A 12,278-nucleotide genomic window follows, 5' to 3' on the forward strand; every position below is an offset into this window, starting at 1 on the left:
TATGTGTATGTTGGATTGCCTACCGACAATAATGATAATAAAAGTAGTGTAGAAGTTCTTGTTTGCAATTTCTACACACAATATCTACGTCTCATGAACGTGATGTTGGAATTCTACACATGGAAGAACAGAAAATTAGTTGAGCCAGGATTTACTCAAAACAGGCAAAAGAATTAGTTTGTTTAGTGAGTCTCTATACTCACTAAACAAATAACAATTTCAGGACACATGTTAGCATTAGTCTAAGAGTTCCTATTTATCTGCAGTACTGTCAAGAGGAGAATGCATCTTCTTCAAAAATATTAATTCATAAGATAAATGTATGAATTTTGAGCCAAAATAAATTTTAAAAACCCAAACAGTATTTGACAGAAGGCTAGAGTGAAATAAAACATAAATTATTTGCATAGTAAAAATAAGCCAGTCATTTTATGAAAGTGTCCATCTACAGATAAAGATTAATGGAACTGGTTAAGGCTAGTTAATAAAAAAAATCCACAAACAATCCTTCCCAATAATTTCCCAGAAAGATTTTGCAGTCTTCTTCTGTAGAAATCATGCATATACTGAGCCAAAGATTATATATCATATCTTATTTAAGAATGTTACAAAATGAATTAATATTAGATATTAATTGGCTTTGGAATGTATTTAGATTTCATTAGAAACTGAGCTTTTTGTGGGTTAATGGAGCAGGAAAAGCAGCAATCACAGTAGTAGGTCCTCATTCTCATAAACTATTATGTAGTTTCAAAAATAAATAATGTGCATTGTTTCCAAACACATAAGGAAATAGATTTACTACATCGACTGAATATTCTACTACATATTAAAAGCAACCACAGGAAAGGAAATAATTAAGAGTAAAAACCTCTAAAGGTCACACAGTCAGTAAAGAAAAGGGTAGGTACATTGTAGAAAATACAATTTTAAAAGGCAGAAAACAAAATCAATCTAATTGTCCCCAAGCTTCTTAGCATGGTGTTGTTTTCATCTTGTTGACTAACACAGTTGCAACATATAAATCCCGTTATAATCTTCTCTCTTGACACCAATCCTTTCAGGTCTCCTCAACAGAAATGGTTCCATTTTCAAGTCAACTCAAAACACAGCTGCTGTCATCTCCCTAGCCTGGAGCTCTGATGTAAATAGTCACACCATTTTTGCACACCTTTCTGGCTTGCCATTTTCTGCTGTACCAGACTCGGAGTTCTGGTTCCGTAACTATCATTCCTTCTTCTACTCACTGCATCCAAGTGTATCAACCTACTCTGATTTCCATGCTACTCACCCTATCGACCAGGTTTGGACATGTTTTATTGATTGTTCCTTACAAACAGCTTTGTATCAAAGGAAACTTACCAAAGCTTTTTTATTAGGGAGAACAGACTGAGAGGCTACAGAGAAGTGCTCAAAATCCTCTGCAGTATGAGCTGAAAAAATTCTATCCCATCCCCAGTGCCAATTCTAGCTGTTCAGTTTCCCTAGAGCAGCTGCTAAACTTACTAACTGTAGCGAGCACTGATGTGTGTCAGCTCTCCTCAGAAATCTGTCAATATCTTGGCCAAATATTTTTGACTAAATAGATAATTCAATTTCAGTGCAGTAAGGTGTTTCAGAAAGGAGCAGCAGCTAAAATTTTTCAAAATTAAAGAGACAATGCATATAAATCCATCTTCATCCCTCCTAGTTTTGTTCATATGAGTCAGAAGGCTCCTAAGAGATGTTGCCATTATATCTGTTTGAGAGACAGGAAAGGGAATTCCCTCGCTTCCATTAAAGCTGGGGTAGAGCTTATGAGAACCTACAGCTGCAGTCACAGAGGAGATCACTGGTTTCTTCAGAAGGTTCTGTGCTCACTGAAAATTAAATAGCTCTAATTTATATAATTCCCTTCTGTCCTGCCAACATCTATATCCTTCTACAGATACATCTATCACACCACCATTAATGAACAGACTGGAGAAATGCTGGAGAAAATGAGTAGGGAGCAGCACAGAAGACCTCAAACCCTCAGAGAATGGAACATAAGTCTTCTCAATAAAAGAGGGATGCTCTTACTCCCCTATGTGTAGTCACTACTCAAAAAGTTGTGTGAATGGGTGCATAACTACATGCAGGTTCTGGGAGAGTCCTACAATGCACAAACAATTGCTTTAATATGTGAAAGTCATGGGTTTGAATTAAGAAAAAAAACCAAACAACTCTGCTACTCTACTTTCCTTGGGACAGAAGGAAAGAGTATGAAGGGGAATGTGGAACTGACAGGAAAGCAATTTCTTTCCTAACACAGGTAAACATTAATCTCCTTAGTAAATGGACACAAAGAGAAATATCCAGAAAAGTTATTTTGATCATTTGATAAGTCCAGGAGTGTTGAGAATGTGTCCGACTGAAATATTTCAGATTAGTTAACCAAAGCTTCTCACACAGCAATCACGTCCTCTTTTGAAAAATTACTTTCATTTTAGCTGTTCATTTTTGAGCAAGTGATTGCATCAAAAAGGGGTTCAGGTTGGGTTCAGCTGAGGAGCAGCACAGAGGAAATCCTGCACATTGCTTATAACACAGCTACTAGAAACTATAGTAGGCTATTTTAAGCTCTTTAACTGTCAACTGATTCTACTTACTCAGCTTTAAATCTTATTACTTATGGTTCAATTTATGCTGATGACCTCTACAATCAAAGAAACTGGAAGACAACAGGTGTTGGGTATGCAAGGATGTATACCATATCCAAGTTACTGAAAATACCTATATGAAAACAAGAGCTTTGTTGTTTCTTTGTTTGAAAACTGCAAATGAGACCTATTAATAATGTTTTCACTCAAGACTCTAGAAGCATTTAAATAACTATTATTACAAATTATTATAAATGCTAATAAATACCATAGGTTTACCCACTAAATACAAAGATCCTTTTCTTTTGAATGCTCATAGATCTTGCTTTTCTTATTTTCAGAACTGCCCTGACAGGAAATAATGTGTCACTACCCTTATATGGACAACAAATCAGAATACAAGAAGCTTTAGAAGAGCAAAGTTAAAATCTGTTTAGGATCCTGAACTGACCCCAATGACAAACACTTTGAAATCTCTTATATTAAACAAACTGACAGACATTTGAGGAAAAAGTGTTTGATAGGGACAATTATTCAATTAGGTGTTAAAAGCTGTTTATCATATTTAAAACCAGAATATAGAGATGTTAAGCAATGTGCTATGAAGGAAGCTTGGATGCTGACACAAAAGAACTAAAAAAACCCTCCAAACATTTCCTCAGCAGACAGTGGTTAAATTTCTCCCAGCAAGGGAAGCATAAATTCAAGAATACTGGAAATATGCAAACCAAATCATTTCATTGCTCTAATCATTCCATTTTAAGCGTTGCTTTTTCTCCTGTTAGGTTATCTTTTTCTCTTTCCTATGGTTAACCAGTGCAGGCTGTCAATTAGTTCATAAATAACCTCATCTCAGAACTTCTGGTATTCAGTTAAGCTAATTACATGATTGCAGGCAGCCCAAACCTCAAGTGGTTGTTGCCTTCTACAATCCTGGCAAAGGCTTCAGGAGTTCCTGGCTACGTTGAATAAAAATTTAACACACTGCTTACCAGAGATCAAGTGGCGTTATAAACACTGCAGCAGGTTTGACAATGTAGCAGATTATTACCACAGATTTTGTTTGCTTTTATTTCAGTTCACAGTAGCCCAATAACACTGTGAAACCCTGAATTCAGAGAGGAAGTCTCCAATAAACTAGCTGTTTCAAGAACCAAAATAATAAATATTAAAGTACTGTATTTAATCAAATGTCTGGGAGGTAGTTTTAATGATCAAACTTAATTCCGTAACTGATACACAATATGGAGTGAAGACCTTATTGCAAAATAAAAATGCTTCTTTCTTTTTTTTTTTTTTTTGCTGCTTACAACTTGCTCGTGAATACTACTGAGCAGATGTATCTATTTTTATGCTGAGAATGAAAAAAATTATTTTCACACTTGAGAGCATGTTAAAGAAGACTTTGACTCCCTTAAACAGCAAGTAAGCTTGGCTTTGGTTATTGGATGTGAAAATATTTTCTAGCAAAGGCATTAAAAATGGCACCGCTTAAACACAGCATCTAAATTCGATGGTATCACATATGATACCATGTGTGTGGAACAAACACAAGTTTACACCAAATTTGTAAGTGATTCTGTACTTAACTCACTGTCTTGTACATACCACACCTAACTTCTGAGCTTCAGGTGAAGTATACTTCCTTCATCACTGTTCCACTTTTAAGTACTAATATTTCTCTTTTCTTTGTCTTAAGAATCAGCTCAAGAGCTGGAGCTGAATACAGTAGATTGTTAAATGCTGGCCAAACTCAACAATTGATTTGTTTTAATGCATTTTTGTATGATGAAAAAAAAAATTGAGAAGGTTTCTGTATTCCAGCATGCATAGTAATTATGTGAGAGAGACAACTGGCTGATTACTAAACTATCAGCTATACAAAAACTTATTTCAGTTGCAATTTGCAACTCATCACTGAGTTTCCTTTAAATGATACTTTGAGTCTAAGCCCATTAGAATATCAAAATAAACAAGTGACTGTAATATTTGGACAAATCCTGTTTTTTTGAGAAGAGAATGAAAAAAGAAATTGTAGCTCTGAAAAACTTCACATACTCTGAAGGGCATATTGGCACCAGAGTAAGACTTTTTAAAGTGTCATAGTTTGGATCTCTAATTTTAGAAATACTTAATTTAATAAGTCTTTTGAGACTGAAGACCATTTCATCAGCAATACTAATTTTCTGGAGTTATAATATTGAACTGCAGAAAAATCAGTATTGTCTTACCTGTTTAAAAGTAATGATAAAATGCAGCCTTAACTGACTCAAATTGAAAAAAAAAATTCTTAAACAAGGAGAACTAATTACAACCTAAAGGTCACGAACAAATTTCACAGTGACTGTACCTTACTAGTTCCTTCACAGAATTTTTTGAATATATTGGAAAAACTTCCACTGAGGTTCTCACCAAGTTGCTAAGCACAATTCCAATCTGTAAACATTCTGCACACAGTAATTTGCATTAGTTCCACATAATGTACAGCAGCATTAATTAATAGAGTGGATGGTGTCTGTACATCTGTTAGCTATTAGTCTTTACTCTAATTCATTAGATCTTTATCATTTACCTGAGCAGTCCATCAAGATCAGGCAAAGGAGACCTTGGCTCATGTCATCTGTGGAACAGAACAGTCTGGAATATTAAATTATCTCGTGTATGCCCTACTACTTTAGATGAACAATGATCTCACAAAATTTGGTTAAGGACTTCGAAATTGCTCTTTTGTGTGAATGAAACATTCAAAAATTATCCAGGTCTAATCTGTGCAACTGCTGTGAAACGATGGTAAATACCATTTGAGCCAATTCACGATGTGCTTAGGATCTTTCTGATCTGACTAACTGAACTGCATTCCTTCAATTCCTCCAAGCTGCCTTCCACCTTTGGTCCAACTCAGAGCTGATAAAAATTGTTATTAGAACAACACATTTACACAATACAGCTGATTGTTGTGCTTATTTTTCACTCATAACTATAAGTCATGGATTTAAGTTTAAATGATCCAGTTCTTCTGGTTCAGCATTATCTTTTCTTTTGTATCCATCTCAGAGGTAACAAAATTTAGATAAAATATAAAGATTGAAGGCATGATGAAAAATGTTATTTCACAAGCAGTGCAACAAACAATGCAACAAATTGCACTGTATATTGCATATATTAATTTCAAATCACCTCTTCACCCTGAAGATTTGATGAGTAAGTCCTTTGGCAAATAATCTCACTGTCCATCTGGAAAATGAAAGTGTCATAGACAATTAAGTATTTACACCAATATTACTTTAGGATGAGTTCTACTTACCCTCTGACCCTTGCTGGAATCCCTCTGACCTGAAAAGTTTTCCTAAAATGTGCAAATTCTCTTAGACTGGGGAAATTTCAGGATTGTCACTATAGATCCTTTTAAAACAAGTAGTGATTGTAAGAAGAGGCTTTCCACAAGGAAATATATTTGATTAATGGGCCAGAAAATGAATGATTAGCCATTCTTACTAATTAAGCAGAGCTGAATCGATGCTTGCAGTAATATATCCAGTTAGGAGCCATACATCTTTGGTAAATCTCTTGGCTACAAACATGTAAACAGATGCAAGTGGCAGAAGAAGAATTTCAGGGTGTTACACCACTATGCTGAAACTATGAAGAAGGTACTTAGACACTAAAAATTAACATGGAGACTGAAAAAAAAAGTAATTAAAATTACCTAAATTCTTGCCATCACTTAATGGGTTAAAGGAATAATTTTCACCCAGGCTAATAATATCACAGATACCTACATGAACAAGCCTGACTCTTCCCAGAAAAGCAATGGTATCAATGACTTATCTTCATGGGCAGGCTTTACTCAGCCATGCAGTGCTAGACAGCTGATGGTACAGACTAGCTGCTTGCAAATGAATAGTCAATTTTATTTCATGATGAGTAATATCTTGCAGGCTTGGAGAAACTTTCTCAAGACTGTATGTTTACTGTAAGCTGGGCTATAGCTCAAGTCCTGTTGTATCACTGGTCCCTCTGGGAGGGAATTTGCAGTGTAAGATGGAAGTATTATGAAAATTAGCTGGGTGTCATTGCAATTCCACAGTATGATTAGATAAAAGAGCAAACAAACAAACAAACAAAACACCAAAACCTGCAAAACCCAAACTGCCTGATAATTATATCCCAAATCAACTTTTTATGTTTGGAAGGTACATTAACAATACAGTTGTCTATCCTATTAAGTTGGCAATCATGGCTGTCCAGTTAGGTGGACATTGCAGCAACACTTGATATTTCACTGTGGAGCTGCACATCTGTAAGCCAGTGGAGTTCTCCATAACTTCTGGCACAGTTGTTACATGAACACAGACCTGTGTTTGAAGATGTCTCAGCAGACAGAAAACAAAGTGGGAGGAAAAAGAGAAATATGGAAGAAGAGGACATAGAAGGGTGACTATTACAAGACGATAGAGAAGATAGGTTGCCTTTCTGAAAAGGAAAAACAGCAGCCAGAACTGGGAAGTAATGAACAGAACTTTAAAACCTCACATGGCAGCTCATGCTTCAGTGATTTTCTCCATAGTGATGCATTCTGAACATTTGAAAGGCTGAAAGGCTAGCTGGCAGCAATGAGACACAGTCCACTTCAGAGAGATCTTGGCTGATTTTGTACATTGGATACTGTACAGTTGAAAAGCTGTTTCTGCTACTGAGTTATTGTTAGCCCCTGGCATCTGCAGTAGCTTTCAAAGGAAGCTGCAGGTTGATGCTTATGCCCTGTGGCAAAATCTGACTTATTCCATCATAATTTAGAGGTCTGATCTTTGTTCTTGGACTTCCTGTGATTAATTTTCATACTTTAGTTTTAATGTGGTATTGCAATTGTGATTCCAGTTACAATCAGGCTCAGCTATTATTATGACTAGAAAATGTTTCTGTTGTGATTTCTTATCTTCAGGGCTTCTGGACTCATGACTTTCCTGGGGACAAATAAATTTAGTATTTCTGCATAGGTCCATATGAAAAGATACCAAACCATGGTATAGCAGTAAAACAAAGTCCTAATACACTGACTCCAGGCACCAGCAAGTGCAAATATGCCAAGCCTTGCTGCCAACTTTAAATAGGTGGGTGCCATTCAATCAGCTTCCCCCAAAGTAAATCCAGACCACTCAGTCTAAGCAAATAAACACATTGGACTGCAGCAACAAACATCTTGCTAGGGCTGAGAAGCAGTATGGCAGAAAGAACCAAGATTTGACACAGACACATAAGCTGAGAATCCCTAGAAAAGTACATGTGAGGACTATGGTCTCAATAATGTTAATAATGCAATTTAAATTTAATGTTAAATATGCTATTTATTCTTCTTTATTATTAGAGCTTCCCTTATGGTTCAGAATCTTCATTGTGTAAACCCCTACAAACACAGGTAAAAAAATCATTCCTGTGTCAAAGACCAAATAGATTGGGTGGTGGACAGAAAGCAAAAGCCAAAATGTTCATAATGGATGCATGTGTCATTTAAATGTAAAAGTAGAGACCCAAGAGACAATGCTGATTCCTACCACGGTGTTACTTTAGATTGACTTTGTTTTAGTATTTATGTAGATCACAGCCAGTCTTTTCAAACTCTCACTGTCTACAATTAACTTGGGCTTTGATTCTGAATTTAATTCTGTATCATGTTTTGCTGATACAATCTGGTCACAACTAACATGCTAAATTGTAAAACTAAGATGATTCTGAATTTTTAGGGTATCCTTAAACTTTACCAGTATCTATTGCATCATTTAGGTTTTGTTCCATTTGCTATTGTTTTTAATTGTTTTGCATTATTGAGAGTCAGCTGCAGTAGCAGATCCCTTCAATGCTGATAGGTGCTGAGCTCCTACTGATGCCAGCAGGAGATACAAGGGATCAGCACTCCTCAGGTTTCAGTCTTCAGTCTTCATTGGGTTGTCAAATATAGCCAAAGACTGTGGAAGGAGGAAACCTTTGCAAATCTCTGCAGTCTCCAATATTACAGCAGTGACAGCCTTTAGTACCTAACAAAGCTCACTTTTCTGAAGATCAAAATTTAAATTACGCTTTTATTATAAGCTGTATGGAGCTCAAATAAATTCCTTGGTAGTATGAAAACAAGCTGCTACCAGCCCAAAATGTTAACAGAAATTATCTTCAAATCACCAATCTTTAGAGAATTTTTCTCCAAATCTAACATAAAATATGTGTAAATATTACTTTCTACAGTTGGTCTCTAAAAGACCTCAGATATTTTTTCATCTTGCAGGTCTCTTGGAGCCAAAATGAAATTTAATTAAACACAAAAGACAAACATAATCTTGTGTTTCATTTATTCATTAAAAATAATAGTGTCATTTTGAGGAATAAATGCAGTAACTGATAATAACATAAAGTATTCTCTCTTGTTTGGTGTGAAACTGAAATGTCTTGATTTTGCTCTTGCACAAAGTTTTAATTTTATCATTTATTATATTTTTTCTTTTCTTGTTCTTGGTGAAAAAAATAAAGTTATAATGACTAATAAAACCAATACCTCAAGGTATTACTCTCTGGAGCCAATTTTTGATGGGGATGGCTGTGACTAAATATTTGGAACATGGTATCATGTTCAGGGATGCTGCATAATAATGCTTAAGGTTCTTGAGTTTTGACTAGACATCATACTGTAAGCCCTCCTAAAAATATGTTCTGCTTCTTTTACAGGCGTAGGCTTCCAATATGCTCCATTCTTGATGGTTTTCTGGTAACATAAACAGTCCTCAGACAAACATTTGAACTTTTCTTCAAAGCAAACTTAGTGCTATATCCCCTGTTGAACAGTTTATTTCATAATAATAGGTTTTACAGAGATCATATTGGCTTGTTAAAGGTGAGAACTTCCCCTTTTAGCATCTAAATAAAAAAAATTATTTAGAAAAATTTTAATAGAAGTAGCGATAAAGAAGGGGCTATTCACTTGTTCAGATCTCAGTAACTCGTTCTCTGCTAAGTTTTCCAAAGTTTATCTCCTCTAGTTTTGCAACTTCTAGGTGATTGTTCCTTCAAGAGAATTTTCTGAAAACTGAAATATCAGAACAGCAGGCAGTATTTCCCTAATTTCAGTTTCGTGTATATTTTTTTTAATTTTATTCTTTCACTCATTGTTATAGCCCCATGGTATCAATCTCTCCTTTATGTGAATGAAATTCAAATATTTGAAAGCTGAAGTCCTGCCTTTTCAAAAGTATTCACATAATACTTCATGAATCTGTTCCTACAGCTTCCAGGATTTTTTATTGCTTGCTTTATGTAGATTGCATTCGAAAAAGTTTGTGTTTTATTGTGGTAATCTGAAGTCAAGAAATATTAAAAAATAATGGCACCAGATGCGTGTATGAGTATGTCTTTCTTAGCTCTTTAAAGACTTTGTCTACACAACTTGGATCAGCTATTTTTGTTCTCTACAGTGCATTGAAAATTTATTGTCCACCATCACCCCTGCCTGCTTTGTCATTGCCGGGTTTTAGAGTATCCCCCACAGTCACTAATTGCAGAAAGGCAGCTGGATAGAAATGAGAACATGTAAAACAGCTACAACTTTCCTTCTGTTATCGAGCCTGAAGTGCGCTACCAGAGCTGAAAAAATTAATAATACCACTCTGGGACTGTGTGTGAGTGGAGTACCAGGAGATGCATTACTTGAGTGCATTTCCAGAGCTGTTTCCATTGGCCAGTGTCTGAATAAGCCCTAACAAATTATTGCTGCCTCTCCCAAGATGTGTGCAGGCACATAACAGCAGATATGCCAACTGTTCTTCCTCTGAAATGTCACCTTTCCACTACTGCCATGGTGCACAGATCACTGGCAGCACAGCAAAACAAAATTTGCACCCTGCACTGGTTGGGGTGACTTGGCCTGATATGCACTGCAAACTGTAATTGAAAATAAGTATCTCTCATCCTGAATTTCACTTTATCTGCCACCCAGCATTGAATAAGTAATGTTTCTCTTCAATCTTATATGTCTGCTTGTAAGAGACTATATTTATGACTAAGGATCACCAATGTAAAAAAAACCAAATCAACATTATTGGTTTGGATCTATTGCACTTGTGTCAGAATTAGTCATCAAAAAACATGCAGGCAGAAATGGAGATACAGAATCATGTAGCAAGAGAACTGCTCTGTATTTGAGTTCCTATATGTTTGAAAAGGCAACACAGAGTATGGTATTTAGCTACAAACAGAAATCAAATTGGATACTCTAATTGTGTTTCTTGCTCTCAAGATAAACACTGAGGCATGGCCATGCTTCCAGTAAAAAAGTGTTAATTTTAGCTTGAGGCGTCTTTAAGAAAAGCAACATAAAATGATTAGTGGTACACAGTGAAAGGGTGTAGCTTCATCAACACGAGACAATGCCAAGAAACTATGAGAAGCACAAATCAAACAAAGGAAAGGAAATTATAGCAGATAAAGGAAATGATAAAAATATTTCCAAAATAGCTCATAGATATTGGACTTAGGAAAACTGCAGTTACTGAATAATAGAATAGACCCATTTAAAACCCAGCAATTAGCATTGGTTAACCACAACTTTCATTTATCAACATTGTAATAACTTCATTAATGAAGCAGTGACAAAGGAAGACTGGTTTTGACCTCAGTTTTGGTCACCCAGAAACAAGTTATGGATCTATAATGAGTTTGCTGAACAGATTCTGGTGAAATATTTTGGTATACAGCATAACTGGACAGTGAAAGGGACATCTCCTTTCTTCAAACATGCTCAGTAGAGAGGGTACCCTTCCCTGGGACACTGAACACCACCTCCAGATCTTGATGAACTGTCTCTGAAGTGTTTGTGAACTCTGATCATCTGTTAATGGGAGTTACTTTTGAGAAGGAGTAGTTCTGAATCTAGTATTTAATTTGTCTGGCTTTGATAGTAAGACATCAATGAAGAGATTGCAGAACAGTATGAGAGAAATGTACTCTTCAGAGTAACATTTAAGCTCAGATCATCTTACTTTTCCTTTTAATGTGCTGGCTCAGAATAATGGAGAGAACTGAGCCCAAGTTTCTGTGCTATAATGAAGAGGAGCAGTTAGAAAATAGGTAATAATATATATTCCTTGTGCCTCCTGTCTGGCAAGTATGCAGAGGAAAAGTCTATACCTTCCATTACTTCAGATTTTTTCATACTATTATACATTGAAATCAAACATGTTGATCTGATTAAACCACTATCTAATTCATTCTCAAATACAATTTCTTCAATTTTTGCCATTTCTCTATTGAGACAAATTTTTTCTCTTCTTTAGTGATGACTACTGCAGCTGAGTCAGATCCAGCCTAACATCATTTATTTGGCAATTACTAGAAAAAATTTGTAATAAAAGTAACTGATCTCATCAAGATTTTAACACATCTTTGAAAGCAGCACTTTAAATGCACTGAATTGTTCTCCAAAACAATAACATTTCCTTTTTAAAAGTCAGAAACCAGAGATCCTAGTTAAGCAATTAGAAAAGAAAAGAAAAGAATCCCAATCTAGAGAGCCCAGGTTTTATTCAATTGAACTGACCTTAAGGCTTTAATTTAAGCTTGTATACAAATGTTTGGAAAATGCTCTTTAAGATCTCATTTTCATTAGCCATTGTATTT

The 12,278-nt window shown here is 35.5% G+C and overlaps 1 protein-coding gene across 6 annotated transcripts in view; it reads right to left on the reverse strand.

The window, feature by feature from the left end:
* Window positions 1–12,278, reverse strand: part of PACRG (parkin coregulated) — a 214,947-nt gene that overhangs the window by 32,550 nt on the left and 170,119 nt on the right. For 4 of the 6 annotated variants that reach the window (XM_077175675.1, XM_077175672.1, XM_077175674.1 and 1 more), the window contains one exon: window positions 5,194–5,241. The exons of the other annotated variants lie outside the window; for them this stretch is intronic. In XM_077175675.1, coding sequence (XP_077031790.1) covers window positions 5,194–5,241 — 48 coding nt within the window. The remainder of the gene's footprint in view (window positions 1–5,193; window positions 5,242–12,278) is intronic. 6 annotated transcript variants of the gene reach the window in all.

This window comes from Agelaius phoeniceus, chromosome 3 (assembly GCF_051311805.1).
Source record: "Agelaius phoeniceus isolate bAgePho1 chromosome 3, bAgePho1.hap1, whole genome shotgun sequence".
In the NCBI taxonomy this organism is placed as follows: domain Eukaryota; kingdom Metazoa; phylum Chordata; class Aves; order Passeriformes; family Icteridae; genus Agelaius; species Agelaius phoeniceus.